Source organism: Phalacrocorax carbo, chromosome 3 (assembly GCF_963921805.1).
Source record: "Phalacrocorax carbo chromosome 3, bPhaCar2.1, whole genome shotgun sequence".
NCBI lineage: Eukaryota > Metazoa > Chordata > Aves > Suliformes > Phalacrocoracidae > Phalacrocorax > Phalacrocorax carbo.
In genome coordinates, this window is record NC_087515.1 from 29,106,784 (window position 1) to 29,134,117 (window position 27,334).

The following is a 27,334-nucleotide window of genomic DNA, read 5'->3' on the forward strand; positions in this document are numbered from 1 at the left end:
TTCCAGTAGAAAAATAATTTAATAAAGGGATAAGTTTCAAGAAAATACCTGTATAGTAACAACATTTTAAGTAAAATGTTCACAAAAATATACATGTCTAATGTGATTATACATAAGTTTTCTGACAGGTCCTGTTTTAAACTTGGTTCAGTCCACCTACGTTTTCATTTAGGAAAAACCTTTGCTGCTACCAGACTTCCTGGGATATATCAGTTTCCACAACAGAATCATTAAGAGAAGTGTTTTCTACCTCATTTTAGGCTCCTACAAATAAACTGTAGAGTTGGTAACAGTCCAGAAGAGATGAGGTTATAGCACATAATTAAAAAAAAGTAAATACAAAGAAAGCAAAATTCAGCCATCTAACGGACACTGTCAGGCAGAAACATCAGCCCTAGAAATACACACCACACTTAACACTGACACAGCTGGAAAAGGCAGGCAATGAAGGAAAGATGGGCAAGAGAGAGGGAAAATGCCAGGAGGAGGATTCCCAGGAATCATGGAACTGCTAGAGGAGCAGGCTATAGAGAGGCCAGGAAAAAGCACACAAGAGACCAACATATTTCTAGAAACCGGACAATTTTATAACATAGAACATAAGCTAATTGCAGAAAGATCAAAAGGAATCAGTGCAGAATATTTATTTCTTATTTTTCCAAATGGCTACTGAGCTGTAGAAATAACAGGTCTGTCCCAAAGAGCCCTCACTGATAGGGCTAATTCAGCTGAACAGCTCCGAGACTGATGTACTTCCAAAAGAGAAAAATCCGGTTACAGAAATTGAAGGATGGAACAGTACAGTAGAGACTAAAGAAAACATGTTCCACCAGCAGAGGACAGGAATGAAACACTGAAAAGGAGATGCCAAGAGTTATCAGTTTTGTCAAAGGGGAGATGTACGCTGCAACAAAAAACAAAACAAAAAGAACAGAGCATAAACCCATCCTACAGAAAGAAAACGGAAATTGCTAAAGAAATAAAAGGACACACATTTTCCAAAAGAGTTTTTGTTTTATAATCAAATTTTTTACATAGACAACTGAAACACACCAATATTCTGTGCGAAAAATATTTTTAAATAAACTTTGCTCGTTCTTAATTTTTGTACATTCTGATATACATATGTAACAAGGTTTATGGCACTGTAACCAGGATCAAAATCATACAAAGGAACGAAATAATTGCTCTCATTTATCCTTTCTGAACCAAGCTGGCTGCTGTTGCACTATTAGACTTCAAAAATTATTTATTATTAATGGGCAGCCACCTCTAATTGGTTTAAACACTCAAAATAAACCCAAAATTATTATTGCACAAGAAGCCAGTGAAGGCATATGGCATAGAATGATCAAAGTCCCTTACTGTTAAAACCTTACACCCCAAAATAGAAAAATAGAACTGGAACATGAAACACGCCAAATAAACTTTTCTTTTTCTTTAGTTTGAGTCAGGGTGTGAAAAGTGCCTTGCAGCCTTTTTAAGCTGCTCCGATTTCCATTGCATCGGTGAGCATTTAGCTAGGTTATCTTTAGCAATACCTTTGCAGAACAAAGGCCCTTATGTTTCAGGGAGGTTTTTTTCCTGCTTTGTTTTGGCTGTTTGTGTTTCATCTTCAACTTAGGTTTCTTCAGTCTATGAACCTGCACAGACTACTTCGCCATAAACTCTACAAATAGCTGGAGAAGAGGGAAAAATAAAAAGAAAAAAAAAGCCCCATATTTCTTCTTCTTGTTTTGATTTTAAGAAGTACTCCTTCTGCTCTGAAGCCTCCCTGCTCTGCCAGCGTCTGGGAAGGAAATCACAACAGCATCCCAAACACGGGGAAGTTCTTGGATCTCTTAAAAACCTTTCCTTACAAAAAAAGGTTTTTATTCACAAAAAGTTTGCCACAAAACCCCCCTTGAAAGCTAAAAAGAAAAACCCACAACCCACCCATCACTGCCCCAAATCAGGTGAAGAATAGGTTAACCCCTTCATTGACCACCTCCTCACAGCTTTGCCATCACACGACAGTCTCTACGCCGATCAACTTTGGTGTGAGGATTCGTGGTGTAACACCGTTGTTTAGATCTTCTTCAAACTCCAGTAACTGCCCCATAAAGTTAAGGTTAGGGGAAATGATTGGTCGTTTGCCTTTTACAAATTTATAGGCATCCGTCATGGTCATGCGCGTGTGCTTCATTAAGTATGCGATAACTATGGTGGCAGATCGGGAGACACCAGCCTGGCAGTGGATGAGGAGACCTTTTCCACACTGATGAGCTTCCTCTGGAAACAAGAAAGACAGAAGAAAGCAAGATTATTTTTTTTGCCAGTTTGTGAATCAGAAAAGGCTCAGTGCAATTAAGAGTAACTTAATATGGAAAGACCCTTTATTTCATTAAAAGCACAGCAGTTTGTGTCCCATCCTCCACCCCATCCAGTCCATCTTCCTTTGGGGTTTCAGAGTTACTGAATGTGAAACACAGGCCAGTCTAACACTGAAGATACTCATATCGATTATCATCTCTTTATTAGATGAGCTGCACACAGAGACACTGCAGCACCGCTCCCGTGTGCTGCCAGGGGGCATTTACTAAGGAGGTCATGGCCCACAGTGAGGCAGCCTGGACCCCATCTCCACCTCTATCACAACACCGCTGCATTTTGTCAGCATCTCAACCTCCCTGTCTTTCAGAGCAGGACACCCCCTTTCCAAAAAACCAGGTATTTTCAGATTCAATTCATAACAATACATCTGTTTCAAAGCCCTATTCTTTAAGACCTCAAATTCTGACTCCTCACCTTCTGCATATCAAGCTCTTTTTGTTTTGACTTGATCACCTTCAGCGGTGTGAAAAAGGGATTTGCCATCCCTGTCTCTTCATGATTTAAGCACACCATCGCATCCTGCTGAACGCTACCCCTCCAGAGCTGCTCACTGGGAATGGTGGGGAAAGGATAAGGTGGGGAGGGAGGGTGAACAAACCATGCTCACACTCCCCACCAAGATGCATCACTTAGAGGGATGCAACCTGGGCAGGATTTAGGGAGGGCAGAACCCCTGGAACCACATGCTAACAGGACACAAGAAAAAGGAGAGTCATCACCATACCATCCTCATCTCCGACAGCTTGCCTTTAAAACAGGAGATAAAACTTTAATGATGTGACACTTCAACCTATTTCTTCTGTTTTAATCCACAGGAGAAGCATGAATTTAGTTTACAAGTTTTGGCATGAATCCAACCCCACCAAGAGTATAGTTCCTCCTACCCCGCATGTTCAACCTGTGTTGTGAAAGCACAAATGTAGCCAACTTCCCTCTAGATATTTTTGCCAGTTATTGTTTCAGAAAACTGAAACTCTGTGCATTTTGACACACTTTCCCAGACAATTTTGGATGATTTCACTTCCTATGGCTTTAGTCTTAGCTAAACCTGGGTTTGGTTGTGGTTTTTTCGGGACTTATTTGAAGAAGCACAGGCCGATGATCTGCTCTTTAAACATTTCCAAATCTTCTCAAATGTAATTTAAAGTTTACCCTGAGGAAGGGAAGGCTTTGACTAGTTACTTCCCCAGCTGGCTAAATTTGCTATGGAAAAAACTCAATGTTTTTAATAAACAAATATTTCTCCAAAGACCCTCAAGCTATAATTATTAAAAAGGAAAGTAAAATGGGTTTTGAAACACTTTCTAAACCTTTTCAGAATAAGGCTGCTTTCTGTGCCCTCAGTAAGGTCATAAGCCAAACGCTATCTTTTAGTGGTTTCAAGAGTTCTAATCCTATAGTTCATAGGGATGCTGAGTGCAGAAGTCTCCCTCCCACCCCCAAAGGGCCTCAACAGACCTTTGCAGCTTCTTTATTTAAGCTTAGCCTATTGCATATCTCGATCTTGTTGAATTCTAAGTTTAAGGTTTTACTGGATTTCTTGACCCAGCTTTTCTTCCCAAAAGATCAAAGCAAGGTTCCCTCTCACCTGCCCTCAGAAAGGGCTTCCCTTCACCCAAAACAGGGCATTCACCTTCCCATGCACATAGTAACTAGCAGTTTGGGGAGCTGACAGCACTACTGTTAGAGCTAGGGTTGGGTTAAGAACACTAGGGAAAATTTGAGTTTACACAGGATCCTTTGATCCTCTACACTATAGAGGACAAGCTCAAGGGCTCCTAGTAGAAGCTGTCAGTGGTAAGACTCAAGCTTTAACACTGCACGCCATCTGAACTGCAGTGTAAGCAGTGATTTGCCTATTCACCTTCACTAAGGTAGCATGGCTACTGACTGCATGTGTCCGTGCACAATGACCCCCTGCCAACATAAACACAGCCGGACTAGGCTGACAAGCTGCTGGCTTCAGAGCATACGGCAGGGGCAGATGGGCTCAGAAGAATATGCTGAGCTTGGACCTCCTGCCCTGGGATCCAGTCCCATGACTGGGGCCCAGTCTTTGCTGAGTCCCAGAGCACCTCCACAGAGCCAGCACAAGCAGGCTTGAGTTTCAGGAGCCATGTACCCACGTCCTGACTCAAGGGACAAACATTGACAGTTTTGAAGGCAGGGAGGAAGATGGCTCTGCACCCACTTCAGCTGACCCACTTGGCGTCAGCTAAGGACCTAAGCTGTGACACAGCAGAGAAGCACAATTCCTTTGTCTAGTCCTCCACCATCAAGCCTGAAGTATTGGTAAAGAGACTGCCCCAGCCTCAGGACAAGAAAGTAAATTTATGTCAGTGGTCCCCCCCAGCATTTTTCAGAAAACCTCTCAGGACATGTACTTGGGCTGGGGAAGCACAAGTGGACATTTGCTATGCTGCAAAAGCTGTGCCCACAAAGCCATAGAGAGGGGCAAGGGAAGGTCCTCAAAAGCTTTAAAATCTTTCAGGATCATGTGCTGACCACCTCTCTGACCAGCCTTGCTTAAAGAGGCCACCTGGCTTTAGCCTACATGACCAACCACAGCTGAACACACCCCTAAACTTGGCTGAGAGTTGTGCTCTGTGGATTGCAGCGATGTTCAGAGCAACGTGGGTAACGTTGCTGGGTCATTTCTTCAATATCATCCCCAATAAGCTGCATGTCCGTGGTGAACTCTCTCACACAGCCTACAGGTTTAGAGGCTTATTAATATAAGTTTTCCTCACAATCCACTCATCCACACATAGACTCTGAAGTTATAAATCTAATAGCAGAACAAGTGAAGTATGAAAGTTCTCATGAAATTAAGTTAGGAAAGACTCAGCCATCATTAAGAACAGTTACTATGAAAAATTGGCTGGAAGCCACTGTGGAAACTAGGAATGCAAAGGAATCAAGAAGAGGGGATGATAAAAGTCTCAGTTTTCTGGGGTTTCCCGAATTCAGAGGCCTGGAGGTAGGTATCGCTATCCACGGATAAAAATTGTACCCCCAGGCTACTTAACTGGATATGCCAGAGATGAGAATAGACACATGAGGTACTTAGCATTTCTGACAACTTAAAGGTAAATATGGCCTTACACAGCCCTTAGGGTAGTTAACAAAGCATAAAATTCACTCTAGGTTCTTATAACAGGTAAAAAAACCCATCTAGCAAAAAAAAAACCCAAACAGGAGTATTTTCAGTCAAGGGTAATTACCAATGAACTCAAAAGCCTCTTCAAAATACTGCCTGAGATTCTGCTTGTTGCTGTCAGTGGCCGGGAGCCGCTTGTAGTTGAACATGCCTTTCTCATAATGGTACAGGGGCAGGTGTGTGGTCACATTGATTACGTAGCCTATGTTCATCCTCTGCATTTTCTCCAAGTCCTGAGCATCGTGCTCGTTTCCGAGGAAGAGGAAGGGCAGGATGGGGGTGAGCTCAGCGTTCTCGATGTCCGGCGTGGTGGGGATGGACTGAGGTAGTGTGGGGGGCACAGCAGATGCACCGCCCCCTCCTCCCCCCTCCGGGCACTCTTGCAGCTGGAGGGAGTTATCGCAGAGGTTTTCATGGTTCTGCTTGAAACCGCTGAGTCCTCCTGGGAAGACAGACCAAGCAGATATTTTGGTTAGACACTCTGAGGTCAGTGATGCTTTGGGCCCACCTTTCTTCAGAGAATGTACTGTGGTCACCAGGACCAGAGCTGGTTCTATCATCACCACCACCACCGTCACAGTGACTGATGCTGGGCATGGCCACCAACAGCAAGGGTGGCATGAATCAGTGGCACACATTGTCCTCCCCTCCACGAGGCTGACAGTGCCAAGAACAGGCTCACAGACAAACATGCCTCTGTGCAACACCAGTGCACTGGGGCTGCCTCACCTACGAGCCTGTGGGAGGAAGCAAGGCAGGGGGGACAAAAGGCATTTTTCCAAGAAGGAAAACATTGCCAAAACTACAAGCAAATGGGCTAGCAGCACACCAAAACAGAACAGCAAGCCAGCTGGGTCGGTCTTTTAGCTTTACCTGTCCACAGCAGATGTGCCTGCTGGGAGCGGCCCTGCAGGGCAACCCCGCCAAGGGGGAGTGGGTGCACCTCATACCAGCATCACTTGGGGATGTACATGTTTGTGCAGCCGAACAAAAGAAAACTGCTCCTGTAACCCAACAGCAACTGAGGTGCTCTTTTAACATGTGGCAAACAGTTCTACTTTTTCTGCCCTGGTTGCCTGAAAATATCTAGCAAGGGTTATTTTTAGGACATTAATATGGATTGGGAAACGGATCTGAGGGGGAAGAGAGAAGTAATTTTTTTGGCTTGCACCTCCCCTGTCTCTACTGCACATTTTGCTGGTGTTTTGGGTTTTTTTATCCCCCCCCAAGAAGCATTTCTCCCCCCACCCCCACTTTTTTTTTTCCCCCCCCTCAGGAGGGTGGCTCTGCAGAACTGGAGCAAGAAAAGCAGACCTCCTTTCTACACCTCATTGGGCAATTACATCAGCCCTAGGCTCCCCACCTGCCTGGTTTCCATAGCAATTACACAAAGCACACAATGACATCAGCTAGCATGACATCAGCTCTTTGAGCGCAAACAATACAAGAAGAACTACTTTGTGTAAGGCCTTTGGTAGGAGGCCGCGTTCCTGGGAGCCGCTGATGTAATGCTAACAGGTGGCTCCTCCAAAAGAAAAAGGCGGAAAGAGAAGAAATGCAATGATATATTCCCCCCCCGCCTCGCCCGCAAAAGCGCACGTTTGTGTTGTACCAGGATACTTGGAGTCATGCACCACATTGAGACAGGCCAAGCGTTCAGACTCAATTGCACTTTTTTTTTGGCTTGCATTTCACAAACCACAAACAACCACACACACCCAAGGAGGGGGGAGAGCTACACTGAAGTTACTAGAAAGAGCTACACTAGCCAAAATAAATTCTGAATATCACCATTCCACTAATCTGCTGCCTTTTTTTTTTTAAAAGAGGTTATTTTCTTTTCCATACTCTTTGACAGTGATCTGGCAAATAAAAATTTTAAAGAGGAAATGACGTTGTCACACCAGCTTTGGATTAGATAGAGCAAAGGGCTTCCATGCCTGTACCTCAAGTGCTGCAACTCCAAACGCCCACAGGCCTGCCCATAGGGCGGGACCCACCCAGGGCCCATCTTGGTGCCCTATGCAGTACGCGATGGGCACGAGGTACCCAGACCAGGTCACAAACATCTGAGCCCCTCTAATACTAGTGCCATTTTCACCATCCAGACTTCAGTTCTTCAAATGCCACTAGTAACTTACTTTCCCAGAAATCCCTGAATCACCCACAAAACACAGTATTTACCCCACCTCAAAAGCATGCTTGTCTTCAGCTGTTTCTGCTGTTTACAGTACACAGAACAAACAGATTTGCCTTAAAGATATCTACTCACAACATTGTGGTAATAGGGGAGCAGGACAGAAGGAAGAGCAAGGACAAAAACCTGAGCTTGACTGCCAACTGCACCACCTGGCCTTGACAGGGTCTGAAAAGTTTTCTCAGTCCACTCAAGAAAAAAACAAACAAGACTATCATCCCCACGCTGAAGAGGTTTCAAGCCTCATGCAACCTGACAGCCCCAGCCTAGAGACTGGGCCAAAGGCTAAGCCCTAACCCACATTCCCATCCTTCTGCATAGACAAGCAACCCATTCAGCTTAAATATTGCTGTTTAAACAATAACTAAAGCATGCTGGATTCCCAGGAAAACCCCTGAAGAATAAGCTGCTTTAGTGACTCCAGAGTCAATGCTCATTTTCCACCTCTCTTGCAGCCTTCTGGGAATAAGCGGCCACAGGCGGAGGTAGGATCCCATTGCTTCATCACTCAGGTGCAGACACACTGATCGTGTGGCAGACACCATCCTGCTTCACCAGCTGCCTTGTAATATACAGGAGACCTTCATAGTCTAGAGCAAGACCTTTCCTCACCACCTACATCCTTCTTTTGGGGCCTCTGCCTACCCTGTTGGCCAGAAGACACTATTACTCCTGTTACCCACTCCTCAGTGTGAGCTTTGGTCCAGCACATGAGAACAGGGAGAACAGGACAGGGCAAAAGACCATTACATTGTGTGTTATCACTGTACCCAGAAGAGAGAAAGTGGTGCAAGGCAATTACCACCACTCCAGCAGGAGCATCAGGCCAAAGGACAGGAAGGCAACCCCAAAAACACCATGTGGAAGATGCCCAAACAAGTGGAGTAGCCAAACATACAATAGCTTCACCCACAACTTCATTTCTGACATTCACCAGCGAAGAGGTCAACTTCCCTAATGTCACTCCACATCCCCCCTCCCTCTGCTCTCCTCCCTTATGTGGGTAGGGAGTTAAAAAGTCAGTTCAAGCAATATTTAAAGTACCATACCCAAGCACCTCTCGGAGCAAATGTTCCTAAAACAACATGTTACTGGGCAGAGGATTAATAACCTGAACTGGCTCAGACATGTGAGCAAGGGAGAACTGGACAAGAGTACTGGTACCCAGAAAGGATGCAGCAAGAAGCAGTCAGAGGGAAGCTGAATTCTAAAACCAACAGTAGGAGCTTAGCTTGGATCTGCACTACCATACGAGTCATGCAGGTCCCAAAAGAGGATCCAGAAACCTCACAAGTGCAGTTCCCTTAATCAACTCCCCCCATGCTCACCACACACGCTCCTTGCTCCTAGTTGATTTATGAGGCCCTACTGTGATTTAAGTGGAGCTCATGCATCCATAATGTTCAGGTTTTTCTAAAGTTTCAGACTACTTCTCAGAAAAGGTCCAAGCAAAGTTTGTTATGACCAGTGAGAAAGAGTCGAAGAAGGATGGACTTTCCACATCAAGGCAAACACAGTGTACATGGTATTCAGGTGCATCTGTATTCCTTTGTCAAAGAGCTGCTAGTTCAGCATTTAAAGTCTTTGTGCAGTAGGGGAGAGGAGGTGGGAGAGAAGAGGCTGTACCTGGAGATGAGGCCAACACATAGCTATTGCAAGCCTGGTCTGAGTTGATTCATTAAACTCAGCAAGGATCAAGACATATCACTGTTACTGACAGCAACTCCAGAACACAAGGAAGTTCAAGGCATAGATGCAGAGACTCGTCCCATGGTTGTAACAGAAGCTGTTTTGTGGTTGAAGCTGCTGAAACCTTCCCAAACCTGGGACATGGAGAAAACATTACAGAGGGCTATAACAGGGAGTGTGGAGGAGAGGCACAACCTGGTGGAAGCCTTTCACTAGCACAAAAATAAGCTGCATTTTAAAAGCAGCTTTTCAACTGCTGTTTGCAATATGCAAAAAGCCTTCTTCATACACAGGCAGCCTAAGCAGAGAGGCAATATATCCACCAGGAAAGACCATTAGCATGCATAGCAGTGCAGTCTGAACAGCCATGAAGCCTAGACTCAGCTGCGTAGCTACCTTCGGTGACAAACCAAAATGCCAGCAGCTAAATAAGACACCATTGTTCACTTCTACAGAATGCCATGCTGGTAACCTGCCTCTTCTAGCTTTAGACATACCACATAGTTTTAATAATCAAAGTACAGCAAAAAGCCTGAACCGCCCAGCCAGTTTGACACGGCTCATGCATGGATGCAGAGAACGTGCCAAGTGATTTTGTGCACATTCTACTCCAAAACAGCTGTCAGGCAGGCTTGTAGGGAGGACTGAACCTACCCAAATCCAAATGAAAATGGACATGAAAGGATGCCCAGCCCACTGGGGAACCCCAGATATTTCTTCTATAGGGAAATGAATCAATGAAGCAGGATCCTTCACGGCAGATGGCCTTGCCTGCTATCCAGTGGAACACAACCGAAGACAGAGGGCTCTTGCTTGCCACTAATGCAAGAGCAAGACATTTTTGCAGTTATCTCTGCATAACATCTTCCAGCATCATGCCCTGCCAGATTGGTTGGTGAACAACAGACTTGGGATTGTCCAGGACCTCAAAACTTTTAGGAAGTCTCAAGTCAGCACTGTACATGCTCCAGCTATTCATACTTGTTTGTTCAAGTTCTTTGCAGCCATCTGCCCATAAACATCTCAAGGCTACTCAAAATCCCCTGCCAAGCAGGGCCTGGGCAGTAGCTGCACACAGATTTCCCAGTTCCAAAGCCACCCAGGAGACTAGGACTTGCACCATTGCTATGAGGCCAGGTGAGCAGCTGGACAGGAGCCAGAGCAGCTCTGGACAAATTAAAAAAAAAAGACAAGCAGCATGGTGCTTGCATAAAAGTCATGCCAAACATGGTGCTGTCCTTTGCCACCAGAAGAGGGCAAATGAAATGCAAAACAGGCACTACAGGTATGGCAGGAACTAGGCAACCAGCTTTTACAAGTGACCATGACCTTGCAATAGAAACAATCTTCAAAGAAGGCAAGAAAAACAAACTTTACCTGCAAGCATTTTATAGGATTTTTTGTTTTGTTTTGTTTTAAAGATTGAGAATTAAAGAAGGCAGGTGTTACTGTTCTATTTGTACTTTATCTGTATCTTCTCTGGCACCTCTTTCAACCATCACTGCTATCCTATGGCTGTGTGTCTATACACAAACTAGGATGTGGGTTTACAATATGTTTTGTTATATTTGCAATATTTTTCCTATCTGGAAACAGGCTCTTACCCCACAGAAAAGGGAGTAGGTGACCTTGTTCCCCCTAGAGCGAGAGAGCTTATAGAGAGGCACTTGCCATGAAATACCCTCACATAAAGCAATACCTTTGCATTACCTCATCGGCATGGCCATACTTTGTTCTGAGCGTGGCAGGTACTGGGTGTTCCCATTACGATTACAAACAGGAACATATTTTTATACATGACAGATTGCAGAGGCAGGATCCACATTTAGACAGAACACGTGATCCTGGGAGACAAACAGACCTTTTATACAGCTTTCAAAGCTGTCCAGGCGGATTTCTGGATCCGCTCATCCTCGATTACAATACCACAAAGCCATCTCAAAAAATAAAACCAACACACACATGCACATCAAGAGCAGAAATCCCAGGATGCTGTGAAGTATCAGCAGAAGAAACGTTCAGTCTGTAACGTCCCCTACTCTTGAGTTGCTGGGCTGTCGTGGGTTGAGCAGCAGAAAATTCAGCAATACTGAGGTTCTGGCCACCAAAAGCTTTGCTCACTTGGGAAGTAAGCCAAGTTTTAAAACACACACACTGAGTGTGTGCCCTGTCAGTACCAACACAGCAAACTGAGCCCCTGCAGCTGCATTTGAGTGTGTTCAAGGTCAAAATGTTACAGCTATCATTCGGGGTGCAGGACAGAGATATTCAGACAATTGGTGTATATCTGTTTAAGATGACGCTTTAAATTTGTGCAAGTACAGCCTGTTCCTTTAAACCTGTGACCTCATTTATTTACATTACTGCAGAAAACCACTGCCAGAAGCAACAGCTGATGACAGTCTCATGTATTTTTCCACTAAGACAACAATTAAACTGCTCCTGTGTTATTAATGAACAGATGACTTTGTGTCAAGTTGACTCAAAGTGCAGGATCCCTCAAGGTTAAGCAAATGTGACTCCAGCATGTAAAAACAAAGGCCAGGTACTGCCAGCTGCTTCACTTACCTGGTGCTGTACCCCTTCCCCACCCAGACAGGAGGGTCAGAGCCCCAGGGCCACCCCTATGGCATGCCACCAGCGGTGTCTGGAGGTCCTGCTGCAGGGTGGCACACTGCTGCTGAGCCACCACCACTTCACTGCTGTTGTTTGGGCTGCTTCTGTACCACAGCAGGGCATGCTGTGGACTGTCGCACCATGCTTGAGTGAGATGCACTTACCTTTAAGCACAGTGCTCACTTATCTTTTCTTCCTTACTGCCACATATTCCTCCCCTTTGGCTCAGGCTGCAGTCCCCACTGGCTTCAGCAGGTAGGTAGCATCATTTTGCTTGTGCTGACCTTCACATAACAGGTTTACAAACAGCCAAAACTATGAAGCTATCTCAGCTTATTTGGAGGCAGTGCCTTGTCCCCAGGTCACAGGTCTATGGTAGGAGTGCTTCCCCACACAAGGGGAACCAGCAAGCTCCAGCACAGAGGCACTCCATGGGATACCACTCCCATCTGACACAGGCTCACTTTTAGCACCAAATCCATCACAGCATGCTTGCTTCCACATAGGAAAAAAAAAGAACTGTACAGGTTGAAACAGAATTCATCAAGTACAGGCCAAGTCCACTCCTAGGATGTGGACAACAACCCAGACCATCTCTTCGTACCACTGGCCAACACAGCCATGTCTGCAGAAGTTTATGGCTGTGCACAAAGGATCTTGTATCGGGGCCGTAGCCAAACCAAAGGGCCACTACCTTATCTCCAACACCAGATGACGTGAAAAGAGTAAAAGCACCTAACTCCCCATATTTCTGTAGTACTCCCTTAGCCTCAAGCAGAGGTAGGTCTACCAGGTATCAAAGGCACTAACAGGGAGGGCACGGAGGCACTGGGGGTGCACCCACAAAGCACCCCCAGAGGTAAAACCACCTTGCAGTGGAAGATCTAGCCATCAGACTTTCCCACAGCTGTTGCTGGCACCATTCTAGCCACAGCAAAGATGGTTCATGGTGTACGCTGGGGATCGTTCTCTGTTCATCCTGAGGTACTGAAAGAAGGGATGCCCACATTTCCTGAACAACACAAGACAGCCACTTTCCTCGTCCAAGCAGGCCTCTGCACACTGTGGTGAAGAACTTGTGCTTCCCACACCTCTTCTAGAGCAACTGGGATAATCCAACCAGGTCATTGTAAGAGTGTGTTTGTACTCTCCAAGACAGATGTCCTTCTCCTCACTACAGCTGCTGCTGAGCAGTGCTCAGGGCTTGTCCTCATTGCTGTAGAAAGCTTGACATGGTTGAAAATATTGTATTTAGCCCACACAGTGGCAAGCTGAGATGAGAAAGGTAACTCCCTTCTGTCAAAAAGGGTGGGGACCTATCAGACCACACTCACCCAGGTGACATTAGCAGTTTCTCCTTTGATTTCAAGGAAATGGTGGTTTAGGTTTTGGGTGGGTTTTTTTGTTTGTTTGTTTTAAATCACTGGAGGGAGATTTATGAGGTCAAACCCACAATAGAGGAGAGCCCATCCTTCTGTAGTAAAAAGGAGACCACAGTGACACCAGGACTGCTTTACACATTACCATTCCTGCTGCTAAAGAAAAAAAGGGGGGAAATAAATCCTTTTGCAACATAAGTATCCACATTTACCTCAAGTGCCCACATTGCCCCCGTTTTCCAGAAATAAAAGGCATAACTGAAGGGTTTTCCTACTTCTGTGGCTCCTAGGAAGTAGAATAGGTCTGACCTTCTGGTCATGTGAGCGTATTTCTCGCCCGTCCACAGGAGGTTCAAAAGACCTGTTGCAGGATTTCTTTCCCTGTCACCCACATAGCATTCAGCATCAGCCTTGCTGCAAAAGACTTAAGCTTAAAACAAACACAAAAGTAAAAGTAAACATAGCTCACAAAGAACAGCTTCCACCTCGAAACAATCTAATCTAGTCTCTCTCTCTAATCAAGCTGCAATGGCACTTCAAAAAAAAGGAAAAACTCCACATTCCAGAGAACTTGCAAGGTCAGGTTTTTTCCATGTGGGAACTATCCCAAGAAGCTGGTTTGTACACAAATTCTGGCCTAGAGGAGTTACAAGCACATCCTTGACACAACCGCTTTGAGGTCCCTTTAGAAGTCACGAATGTGATGATGGATAAAGAGGAAAGGTTTCCCCACAGCATTGAGGCACGCGTGCATGCATTTGCACAGTATTTCTGATTTCATCTCGCTACTGCTCATGCCCCTTGCCACAGCACATCCTCTCCCACTTGGCCTTTGTAGTCCCTGCTCTCATCTACTTTTATTTTGTACTATGACACCAGGCAGAGAGCTGCCAGCTGCTCTAGGGACATGTCCCAGGGAGGGAGGAAAGAGATTACTGAAAGCCCCTTCACCTGCCAGGCTGGGCCAGAGATGCTGGCTCTAGCCAGCTCCAGTCTCAGCTCCTCCGGCCTCACCACCACCTGCTCTCAACCACATTGCCACCCCCAATGCCTACCACACCTCAACACGACTTGTTTCTTTCCACCATCAGCTCTTACCCCTTTGCATTTCTTCTTCTGAGGGTAACTAGATCATCCAAATCAGTTCCAACTGGAAAACAAACAATTCCCCCCCCCCTCCCCCCCATACTTGCCACTAGGGAACCTTTCCTGGGATTTCACTTTGGGGTGTTTTTTTTTGTTTGTTTGTTTCATTTGGGGTTTTTTTTGGTATCTTAAACTTAGTTTTACCTCAGACCCCCAAGTTTTGGGCCCAGGCCATCCATGCAAATCCCACATGTCCCTTCCCTCCCTTACTTGCCAGCTTTTCCAGGAGATGCTGCTAACTTCTGGACCGCTCACCAGCCTGTCCAGAAGCTGCTGTGAATTCTTCTGGACCACATCTCCGAATTCAAGACAATGGTTCCAGCTTGTAACTGGAAATCCCCCTATGCTGAGTGAGTGCAGAGTCTTCCCATTTGAAAGAAGAAAAAATATTCACAGGAAAATAAACTACATGTCAGCATCTTTCAAAGCACTGAGTTATCCTCAGGGAGCAGTCAGGAAGGTGAAAGAGGAGAAGGCCTGCTCTCAGTTTTGGTACAAGGACGAAGCTATACAATAATGTAATGAGGAACAAGACAAGAAACCCCACATCCCAAACATGCTACAGTGACAATTCCACAGCAACAGACGAGGATTGGACTTGCCCTCCCTGGAGGGCAAGCGTTTATAGCAGAAACTCAAAATTAGACACATTACAACTTCTCATAGCAAAAGTATGCATTCCCATGGGGATGTAGGCTAACATGAAGTCCAATTAAATAATCACTGGAAATGTCAGTGTAAACCCTGAAGGAATACATACTTCTACTGTGAAATGCTCCCACTGGAAATCATATTAACAAAAAGGTCATCAAGAAATGCTAAAGCTATGTACAAAGGAGGCAGGGGAAGTGAGGGGGGAGGGAACAGAAACTATTTTAATGCAATAAAGATACCACAAATGGTTTTATACTGACAAAAAGCTACGAGTCCGTTTTCACAGACAGAGGTAGAGCAGACCAGATTTGCCCAAAAAACCAGGTTTGTTTTGGTTTTTAACCTATTACCAATTCTCTCCCTGCCCATCACCATATGCATCCCTCAAGCAACTGCCCCACTTGGCCTGGAGACAGCCAGCAGCCGGTGTGAACGCACACAAGTACAACGCAGAGGACTTTGGCTCGGCATGTCTGAAGAGGGGGAAGGGTCCCGGCACCGTGTCAGACATCTGTAATCCTGGATGTGTAGGAGTGGACATTTCTGTTTAATTCACATGTTTTAGAGAACACAGATTTTCATGGTTCAGCTATCCATTTATTCACTTTACCCTTTTAAGGGCAACCTCTTCACGACAGCTTCTTTTTAAGAACAGAATGGGCTGCTTTATTTCTCCCAAGGATGAACGCAAGCTCTTTTCCAGTCCAAACCACCGCTCTTCCACATTAGAAACACCAGCAACATTTATTTGCATTAATATGAAAGAAAAACAGAGTGCTGATATACTGCACAAGTGTTTGGGACTGCCATCCATTCCTGCTGGATCTAAACTTCTTTTTTTAAGTACAGAGTTTATATCCTTTTAACTAGAAATAATAATAATATCTGGCTTTGATTTGACACTTTCCAGAAAGGTTTTTCAAAGCACATAAAAAAACCCAGAGAAAGTGAAGGGTGCTGTCTTGACATATCCCAGTGCCACATTGTCCAAAAACAAAATCAGCAAACTACTGGAACTAGCATGGTGAAAGCCAGCCCCCACACTGACACAGACTTCAGGGTCAGCACTTAAATCACAATCCTAATGGTCAAGGAAGCAAGGCTAAACCCTAAAAACGCCAAAGGGCAAGAGAAAGTTGACCTAGTTTGCATCCATATACTCCAGAGTCAAGAGAAGAAAAAAAATATACATATTTACAGAATCCAGAACTAAATAGCAATCAAAAAGGAATCTCTTCAGCCAGATCAAAACCAACCTGGGTCTCCTTTTCTCCACAGAGGAGTTAACACTAATGTTTCTCAGGAAGCATAAGCACTGTGTTATCCCTCAACAGAGATGTCATGCAGCCTTACACAACTAACACAAACACCTAGGAACCTAAGATTAACCTCATGTTAAACAATCACGTTAAGTGGTTTTGTACCTAAAATACGCCCACAAATTCTAAGCAGCAGCAAAAGGCTTATTCTTAGTTTCCATCAGCTGAGCAGAGAGACTCTCATTGTCTTAGCAGAGACCAAAAAGAATTAGAGCCCATCGCCAACACAGTACAGGTCAACTGCTCTAACAACAGCTTTTGCTTTAAAACATTATTGGTCAGTGGCTTAAATACAGCTTAATGTCACACTTTGGCATAATAAACTGGAGACAACCAATTTGCCTGATATGACAGGAGCTTGCAAGTTATCTTCTTTTTTCCAACTCTAAGATATTGTAAAAAATATATATGATAATTAATGTGTGGACAAGGAGTAACTTTTTTTCTTTTTATTAGCTTTACTTAGAAACGATTCTTCTCTGTTGCAGCAAATCAAGTGGGAATTAACCCAGGCACACTGTAGGCTTTCTGAAGCTAGAGAATAGTAAAAGAGTTGGAACCAACATGTTCACGTCATTTAATATATTTTTAAAATATTTTTTTCCAAGTCCCTTCTTCAAACCATGTATCTTGGAAATAGAGCAATGCATACATGCAAAGCAGCATCTAACCCTGGTAGGAGCAGTGGCTCCCAAGCCCTCCCACCGAGTGCATTCATGTCCCCCCAGCAGAAGTTGACGACAGATTTATAGTCACCCTGACTGCACTAACGCCAGACCCCTCTGGTGGGGACAGCCCAGTGTAGGGACACATGAGCTGGCTGGACACCAGCCAAGGGAGCTGTGGGTGTAGCTGAGCTAGACAAGGCTAGCGTTGCCCCAAGCAGCAGCAGTCAGAGGCTCGCTCCTTCAGGACAAGAGGGACTAGGTAGCACCCAGACATACAAGGTCCTAGTTGCTCCCCACAGACTTGCTGGTTCAGGTTTCTATGCACACTCCCCTGGGACATGCTCTTAGGGGTACCACTAAAAACAAGTGCCAGGAGATATGCTTGTGCCCCTTCTGGATCTTGGCCTCTTCACTGGGAGTGGAGCTTTCCTTTAGAAAGGAGATAACCTGTTCACCCAAGCAGAAAGAGACATGAAAATGAGACTTGAATTTTTAAAAGACAAAACCCTCCTAGAGGTAAATCAGATCCTACAGTTTAACACTTTAGCAAAGATGTACTTTTCAGAGACGAGGGGAAAGGGGTGCTTGCAAGCCTCTCTCCAGCTTTCTGCAACAGGCAGCTGCATTGTTCAGGGCACCACTGTGACAGCGGATGAACCTGGGTCAGCCACACTTAACACTGATGGCAACAAGAGAGATGAGCTCAGCGTTACAAACAGTGCAGAGGACAGGAAAGAAAAGCCAGACAGATTAAAATGACTTGTCCAAGGCCTCACAACAAGTCTGTTGCGTGTGCTTAGTCACAGAGCAGGGGAATGACCACCGCACAGCCTTGGTCAGAACTATCCTGGCCCCACAACTGCCCTGCTATCTAGGCACAGAGTTATCCTTCTAGCCAGATTACCCCCTTTCTGCACCACATGGAAGAGACGTTTACTTCTCCCCATCTCCCCCCTCCTCCTCAAGCCCTAAAATGCTGCTGTACAGGTCCAGAACCAAGCCCGAGACCACTTTCTGGAGGGACACATGCTCCCAGGGAACCAACATCTTTCAGAACAGGGGAGGACACACCAAAACCAACCTCCAGTGGGCTGAGATGCTTTAGACATGAAGTTGCCTTAATCATAGATATTAATTGAAGCAAAGAGTTTCCTACACTAAAAAAGTCACAAGGCATCTGAAAAAAAAAACCCACCCAAACTAACCCCGCAGCTTCACTACTGGCAAACAAAGCATCAATTGGCCACTCTGCACAGAAACCACAAGCATGCTGGAACTTCCCTGATGCAGAGATCACCCTGCTGAAGGCCTGAATGCCTTCTGCTCACAGTAGCCCCCGTTCTGTGCATTGCGTGCATTGAGAGGCACAGCCAGGACTAGTGGCCAAACCCAAAGGGACCGGTGCATGTGTGAGCTTTAGCACCATAACCATCAACAGTCATTGGATCAAGACCAGGTGAAAAGCAGCCACCTGACAGGCCCGCCAGCTAAAACTGAAGCAAGTGCAATGCTCATGACAGCACCTTTATCCAGCCTCTTCTCAACAGGACTTTCTGCCAGCTCTGACTTTTAGTGGAAGAGGGGAAAGGAGACATCCACGATATCCACCACTCTTCTTTAAGCCTCGGCTTACCAAAATACCTTTGTGATAACAAGAACCTCAACAAAGTTTAACTTCTACAGTACAGAGGTGTTTAAACACACTAAAGACATATTCAGGTGAGTACCTAGAAACAAACCTCCAGGTAAACCACTGCTCACAATAATTCAAGTCAGCCTTGTGATTTCTGTAACCAGTGATCTTCCAGGCCAACCAGAGACTTTCCAACAAGGCCAAGGATCCACACATAACCTTATGTGCAAATGGACAATGCATTAGGTCATCTTCATAGATTATCATAATCTATTTCTTTAAACAGTGTGACTTCTATAGCCCCACAAGCCCGTGCTGAATATTTGAGAAATACTGCCCTCCTGGTCGGCTGGTAAATTTGCAAAACAGATAAATGTTAAGCCTGCGTGCATGCTGCTCCTATTAATGGTATTTCTTCACTTTATTTATGCTTTCATAAATAAAAAACTAATATTTCACAAAGTAAAGAAAGAGTCATAGCCTAAAGACAAGTGGCCGATCCCCCACTTCAAATTCCAAGGTAATCTCACTAAAAACTTTCATGCTCCTAAGCATAGTAAAAACATTGGCTGCTGCTTTGGAAGGAAAACAACCCATGTATAGGTCCTAAAAAAAGGTGGTCTATCTGTATTAGTCAACATCCAGATACCACTCAAACCTCAAATACAGTTACTTTTCCACCCTGAGTCTCAAAAAAGGGCTGTGCTCACCTTAATAATAAGCAAGAAGATATACCAGCAAGCAACTCTAGATTTTACTAATATAGTGTCCCACCTCCAACAGTGTAAGGGCAGCACATCAGGCATTCAGCTCATTATAACCCAACACCTACCTACCAGGAACACTGCAGGGGATGTCCCCCCAGTTTAAACAGAGCTGGAGTCAGATTTTTCTTCACAAGCACCAGAGATATTTACCTAACGTAACAGTTTGCTTCTTGACTATTAGCTTGGTTTCCAAGCATTTGAGAAGCTGGAGAGCTAAAAAAAACCCTCCTTCCTGTTCCTCTCTTTTCAAGGCAATGTCATTGCTCTCTTCCCCCCAGGGACAGTTAAAACGTGACAGGCGCTGTGCAAGCCAGCACTTTGAACTCTCAGATGCCATCATCTGGGAAGAAATGCTACACTCCCCATTACTGTTGAATAGGCAAAGTTTAGAGGTACACGCCTCTGCAGAAGTATCCCTTGAAGTATAGAAAAGACTGTGGTCTCCAACCACACTATTGCACCAATTTATTTATATGCAAGAGGTACAGACACACACAACCAATTTTCAAGTGTTACGGCCAATAAGATTACCTATCCCAGTGAAGAAATATGTTATGCTCCAGCAATGTCTGAAAACTGAAGGTGAAATCTCAGCCCTAATAGGGCCAGCAGAAGTTTTTTCCTCAATGACTGATGGGGGCCAGATTTCCTCTGCAGCCTAGAAGGAACACGCTTTAGTTTTAAACACATTGGACACTTTGCATGCATTACTTAACACTTAAAAATACACATTTCCCTATTACAGCCATGACCTAATAATAATTATTCAGTGGAGATCTCTGGTGGAAATAAGTGCCAGGCACGTGTTTTGTTCGTCAGCTGGATTTGTTGACCATTGCATCGAGTTTTACTCTCAAATACACTTGTGCAGTGTAATCCAATTAGGGTTTAAAGTAACACTGGCACTGTTAAATTATATAATATAAATTAATAAATATTCATTATAACTGATGATAATTATTAATAATGTATTTGCAACAGATTATGACCGGGTCAGGTATTCCAAAGGCAGTTGATCATAGTCTTTTACATGAACACAGAACAACATAAAGCAGGTACTTATTCCTTTTATAGGTGCCTCGGTCCCCCTGTAGTTGTTTCAACTTCGCTGATACGCGACTTCGCTGTGGTAAGAGGTCTGAAGCTATTCTTAGACTGTGGCAGAAAGCATGAAGTGGTTTGCTGGCAGGTCTTATACTCCCCACTATAATGAGAGCGAGTCACTTCATTTATTTCCCTGTTAGATGAGCAATGAGAAGACTGAAAGCCAGAGCATAAATAAGCTCCTCAGACTAGGAATAAGGACAGAGAAGCATCCAGTTGTTATCACCACCAGCCGGTTTCTCCCCATCCCCCTTGCAGCAGTCCAGCCATCAGTTTACAACACACAGGGCGGGAGGGGGAACAAAAAAAAAGATTATTCACTAAATTACGTTTTGCACCTCTGCTCCTGAATTTGGTGTTTCCCTGCAGTCAAACACAGAAGCCTTTAAAAACTAAACACAAGACTGCAGCGGGTTGACAAGGCTCCTGCTGCTGGGGCTTGAAAGCAGAGGAGGATGGGCAGGATGAAGACAATACCGCTAGATAGTGGCCAGGGAGACAAAGGCAACTCCTCTTGTGTTAAAAGCTGTTGAAATGTGTTGGCACAGATACGTCAATTTTTTCACTTCTGTTTCATTTGTAGATTTAACTAAACTTGGAAAAGAGACACTCAACTACAAACCTAAATGTTTCATTCTGGGTAAAATAATACTTTTCATCTGAATGCAAATGAATTTCCCACTTCCTATTTTTAAGTTCCAGTACCAAACTCAAGCACACAAGGCCCCCAACACTCCAGGCCACTTTTGCTATGAGCTGCAGTGCTCAGGAAAGGCAGAGATGCCTCACTGTTGGTTTGCGGGAGAGAAAGGGGCACAATCCCACCAAGGAGGTCCAGGGTTGCTGAGCCAGACTGGGGCTGCGCTGCCACGCTCTCCTTCCCCAGATTTAGCAACAGCATTGCTGCTGGTCTCAAGCAGAAGGGACGCTGGGCTCATATCACTGGTTTTTCTTCTTCTTCCCAATACTAAGCAAAAAAAAAAAAAAAAAAATCCCCCAAAACAGAGACCTTTAGGTTTCAGTAAGCATGCAGTACCATGGTCTAGTATGAAGGTGTGTGGGTGCAGGGGGAGAAGATGACTTCTTCCTATTTTGTATACAAACAGACTGAGCAGCAGCTTCAGCCCTGACAGCACAGTGCTGCTACACGGGCTCTAGCAGCCTAAGTAGTACGCGATTCTTTTTTTTTTGTTCCATAAAAATAGGGGGTTTATACCTGTCTCAAGTGCTGTTGTGTCTTGTGAACAGAGAAATAAGCAAATTGTTGCTTCTGAAGGGCTTAAGTAAAAGTTACACAAATATTGTACTTATGAAAAAAAAAAAAACAAAACACAAAACGCTCCACATTAAGGCATTAACAGAGGGGCATAGATAGGAAGGTAGGAGAAGAGGTCTTAAAATCCCCCCATACCACAGGATACATAAAATCCCAACACTCTTGTCACACTAGTTTATATATTGGTCTGCTACATTAAAAATAAATCAGGCCACCTCTTTTTAACTTAAGTCTAATAAGGTGCCCATACATACATTATCCATAGATCACAGCCTGGCCTGTGGAAACAGCACAGACTTTTCTGCTGCTTAAAAAGACTCGGGCACCTAAAGCCTAAATACAGGCAGGGCCACGTTGCTACCTCAGTGCACTCTAAGCCAAAACTGTAACTCAACCCTCAGCTTTGCCAATCAGATTCGCCCCACAACGCGACACCATGCCACAAAAACGGCAGCGGGGCCGCGGGCTGACAGGCAGCACCAAACATGGAGAAGGTGGCACCAGATCAGGGGGACATAAACTTGGACAGCCAGGCTAGCAACCAGTGTTTGCAAACACAACACAGGGGATCAGATGGGCCGGCAATAAATTAGGACTGGACTGCAGTAAGCAGGAGAAATTGCTCGAAATAACAAGTGAGGGCAAAGAGGGCTCCCCAGCTACCCCCAGTTTCATTTTGGGGCCTGAACCCGGGGGCATGCACACGCTAGCTCCCAGCCTGCTGAAACATGATGAAAAAAAAAAAAAAAGCTATCTGACAAGTGAAACTAAATAACGAGTGCTTCCAGCACCCCTCCTCCAGCTCTGAAACTAAACCACAGCCTTCCTAAATGCTGGTTTATTGTACACTCAATGCCATTTGACTGCAGTTCAAGCCCCACTTCAAAGGGCAGGGAGAGGTTTCAAGGTGATGGGGGGAGCTCCTCATTACACACTTCCCCAGGTGAGGTCTGCTCTGGTGGGCCAGAGCAGCCGATCACTACATCCAAAAAAAAGCAAAGGATTTGGGCTTACTCTGTCTTCTAGAACACTTCCAGATCTGTTGGCAGAACAGTTTGTGGAGGGGATTTCTGCTAAGCAGGTCTTCAAGGCAGATGCTAACATTTCCCAGTGGTTGAAAACCAAAAATGGCCCAAACAACCCCACAAGCACTCAGTAAAACACAACGCAGCAGCCCGCATTGGCAGCTGGGAGAAGGGGCTGCCCAAAGGACCCGGCAGCTCAGTACTACCCAACTGTAGCTGTGTGGCTCTGTCTCAGCCAGGGCTTCGTACTTCAGGTACTGGAAAACTGCTAGTCTGAGGTCCACAGGAGCTTCAGTGCTTTCAGAGAAACACAGAAAAAAAGAGATGCCTTTCAGCATCTCACTTTTGTAAGGATAGGAAGGCTTGCAGACTACAACCATATATCTAGTTGTAATGGCTGTACAACAGAATGACTACTGCAAGAAAGAGGACTTAAGCAGTAATCTCGCCCTCCGAAGCGCCTCCTCTCCCTTTTTACAGATGAAGGGCACCATCATGACCTGAAAGACTCAATAAAAGGACCCTGGGAGCTTGAAGCAAGTGTCAAAATAAGCCCAGCATGACCATATACTTACTGGGAGCAAGAAGAAAGTTCAGTGCAATTTTAAGCTTCCACAAGATACACCCACAGAGGAGTATCTCACAGGGCCCTCAGCTCCTATAAAACTCTGAAACTAAACAGAGGAAAGGGAATAAACTACCAGCCCAATCCATTTTCCTACCACGTTGTACAGGTTAGAAGTAGTAAGCTAAACAGAAAAATTAAGTGTATTAAATACGTAACAGGATAAGCTAAGGCACAAATCCTTCCATACTTTCTCAGTGCCACAGCCAGTCTCTGGCAACCATGCCTCTGAATGGCATAAACACCCAGGGGAAAGGAGATTCAATCTAGAGGGCAGCATTGTTATAAATAGGAGCTATAGAATCAAGTGAAGAAAGGAAAGTGTCCTTGGGTGCCGCCTTAATTGGTGGGGCTCATTTCCCCCAAAGCATTAAGGGACAGACCAAACACCACATTAAAACAGGAGCCTTTACAGGAAAGCCATATACCTATGTGAGCATGCATACATGTAAACAAACACTTTCAGATCACTTTTTAGACAAAACCTCTCCCTCTGTCCATTATTCTCATCCAATACCACCAAAACAAGGCTTGACTGCTCCTCAAGTTTTGCTGACTGGCCCATGATGCAATGCCTCAGACAAATTGGCCACCCTCATCTTTCCTCCTCCCTTCTGCCCATCCCCAGCACCTATGAGTTCAGTTTTAAATGGACTAAAATAAGGCTGCTAAGTAAAGGTCAGTCTGATGAGCTAAGAGACATATACCCTCCTGGACCTCTGCCCCTTGGGCTATAAATACTCATAGCAAGCACTGGGGGAAATTCTTTGTCTGCACAGACAGACACCAGGAAGCGCGTTTCCTCCTCCTTCCAGTTCCCACCCTCTCCGCTACTCAAAGACAACAGTCAGAGAAAAGCAAGCATCTCCCCACTACGTTCATGGAAGACACTTGCTTTGCCATTGGTGACTCAAGGCACACAGGCCTTCCTAGGAATAAACACACGCTTTGAAAGTTCAACCAGCTAGACTGATGGCAGAATACACATGCTGCAAAGCAAACCATGAGGTTACGTGTGGGCAAAGAGGATTACCTTTTAGGACTAGGGGTTCCTTGCCTTCTCGCTTCAGTGACTCCAGCACTATGTGGAGTGGCTGGGAAGGCATTACTCTGCTTGGCTCATTGGTATTCTCGTCATAAACTATGATTTCTTTGGAAAAGATCCTCTTGAAGGAGTCCTTGCCTTCCCGGCAGGAGATCAAGTCCAAGACAGTGATCTTGCCCTGCTGGAGCCTCCTCCGGCTGATCTTGTCAGAACAGTTAATGTGGACAGCCCCTTGAATGTGGCTCTTATTATACTCCATGAACGGCCTGCAGTCAATGATGACAGGCCCTTGGTTCTGTTGGTGGCTCTTGCTGCATTTGGTCATCTTCTTCGCCAGATCATTGGGGTAAATGATTTTGATGCTAGCTAGTTGCTTGGTGGTGCCTGAGACCGGGCTCCCCACTCCGCCCAGCGGGCTCAAGCTACCGGTGTTCTCATTGTTGTTGACCATTTGGTTGGCAGGGCAGGCGGTGGAAGCTCCGGCGTTGACACTTGCTTGAGTTTGGGCCTGAGCGTCCTTGTCGTACGTTGCCACAGTGCAGCAACTGGCACTGCTGCATCCACAACTCAGGGAGCGTGCAGAGCCGTTAGATGAGGGCATATACGTGAGATTAGCAGTCTTTAGGGACACAACAGCTGCGCCGAGCAGACTGGAGTGGCTTTCACCGACAGAAGAGGCAGATTCAAGATAGCTAGAGTCTAAACAAAGGTTGAGATCCTGAGGTCTCACTGGCCTCGAAAGTGCCACAACTACCCTGTCGTCTAAAGGAGATGGAGGCATGAGGAGGCTGAGCACTAGCAAGTTAAGAAGAACTCAAGATCACCCTGCAAAACAAAAAAAGGGAGGGAGAATAGGAAGAAGAAAGAGGTGATGAAAACAGATCATGAAATCGCATAAGCCCACAGATATGGCAACTCACTTTCCTAACACTCATTACCCACAGTTAGTAATCCTTTCTGACAGTTACCAGCTCACAGTATTTGCTAAAGAACCTTTTCCAATTGTGCAGCAAATACCTCAGCTATCTGCATGCATGCACATGGCATGCAGAATACATGCGACTATCCTGGACTGCGCAGCTACACCCAGGAGGCGGCATTTGTCTACATGCAGATGGTGCTGAGCTATTCTGAAACCCCAGGCTACAAGGTATGCAACCAATAATGACAGAGGCATGTTCTCTTATTCCCGTTGCTTACTACAAGGGAAGCAACTACTGGACTGACCCTACTACTGGGAGGAACATTCAGGAGCTGAATGTGTCAGTGGTGATATGCAACTTTTCCAGCAAGCTAGAATAAAATTAGCTTGTGAATAAATTCTCCAAGACAGTTACAAACTTGTACACATAAAACTAAAGGAAAAACACCCAGGAAACAAAACCAGGAAAATTAGGTTCTGGAGAGCTTTACAAAAAGTAAGCGTGCACCTTGTGATTACACACACACACCCCCCCGGTTAGAGAGGTTAATCCAGCCCCAGCTAAGTCCCCAGCTCCAGGCCCGGGAAGGCTGCTGTTCCCTGGCAGTCCCGGAGCAGTAGTTCCCTCCTCCCTGGGAGGTTTCACAGCTTCTAGAAAGAGGGGTCCCCTCCGCCCCAGCAAGGTCACAGCCTGCCCAGCCTTTGGCTTGCCATTTGCTAAGAGACAGAACACAAGATTAGAAACTCCCCCATTTCCACTCGGGAGGGAAGGAAAACAACAAGAGCAAAGCAACCTAAGAAAGCCTAGACAGTGCCGCCCCTTCCCCAGCAGCTTTCGGGGCAACCGCGTCTCTCGCTGGAAAACACATCCTAGCAGCAACTTCACGAACTCCACCAAACCCCCAAAAGCTGGCGAGCGCTTGCACCACCGCTTCGCCTCCCGCGCCAGCTTCGCGCCGGGCCCCTTGATAAAGGGCACAGAGATGCCCCATCCCGAATAACGAGACCTCCTGCCGGGGCGGCCCCCAAGATGCTGTGTCGTCTCCCTCCTCCACCACATCCACCGGAGCAAACCCGCGGGCACCTCCGGAGCAAGAAGTGCCGCCACCCGCCCGCCCGGTGACGGCGGAGGTACCGGGGCCGGCCGGAGCGGCCCCGGCGGCAGCAGCGGCTCACGCGGGAGGTTTTCCAGCCTACTCTTCTTTTGCCAAAACCCTCCTCGCCCCTCTTCGTCGCTTAGAAAAAGTATAAACAAGCCCTGAGCGTCTTCGCTTGATGCAATTAAGAAAACATTTGAACAAACGAGGAAGATAACCCGGCTCCTCTGGCTGGGGACGGCGGACACAAGAAAGGAGCACCAGAGAAGCGGGAAACTCAAGTTCTACCTCCGAGCGCAGGGCCCGGGGCCGCCGCCAGGCCGGTGCCCCCCGCCGCGGCAGCCGTGCCCGGGCTCCCGCGTCCCGGGAGGCACCGCACCGCACCGCGCTCCGCACCGCCCGCCCTCACTCACCGGCGCGGCGCGCTCCGGCCCGGTACGTCGCGTCCCCGCGCGGCCGCCGCTGCGCCTCGCGCCCGCTACCCCGCGCGCGCCGCCCGCCCCGCGCCCCGCGCGCCACCCGCACCATCCTCGTTACTTTCTCTTTTGCTACCGCGTAAATGTACAGCTCGGCGGGGGCGGGGTGGGCGGTGACGGGCGGCCCCGCCGGCCAATGGGCGAGCGGGCGGCGGGAGGAGGG

At 46.1% G+C, this 27,334-nt stretch overlaps 1 protein-coding gene across 1 annotated transcript; it reads right to left on the reverse strand.

The window, feature by feature from the left end:
• On the reverse strand, nt 1-27,256 carry DUSP10 (dual specificity phosphatase 10). Its single transcript, XM_064446305.1, has 4 exons — nt 27,109-27,256; nt 24,665-25,501; nt 5,598-5,975; nt 1-2,271 (listed from the first exon to the last, which is right to left on the reverse strand). The coding sequence occupies exons 2-4, from the start codon at nt 25,455-25,457 to the stop codon at nt 2,006-2,008; spliced, it is 1,437 nt and encodes a 478-aa protein (XP_064302375.1). The 5' UTR covers nt 25,458-25,501; nt 27,109-27,256; the 3' UTR covers nt 1-2,005.
• Nucleotides 27,257-27,334: the final 78 nt, after the last annotated feature.

Coding starts and splice junctions, on each gene's coding strand:
- DUSP10 (XM_064446305.1), bottom strand. CDS start 25,457: ATGCCTCCATCTCCTTTAGACGACAGGGTAGTTGTGGCACTTTCGAGG. Junction 5,976..24,664: donor GGAACCCCTAGTCCTAAAAG/GTAATCCTCTTT, acceptor CTGTCTTCCCAG/GAGGACTCAGCGGTTTCAAG. Junction 2,272..5,597: donor AGAGGCTTTTGAGTTCATTG/GTAATTACCCTT, acceptor TCTTGTTTCCAG/AGGAAGCTCATCAGTGTGGA.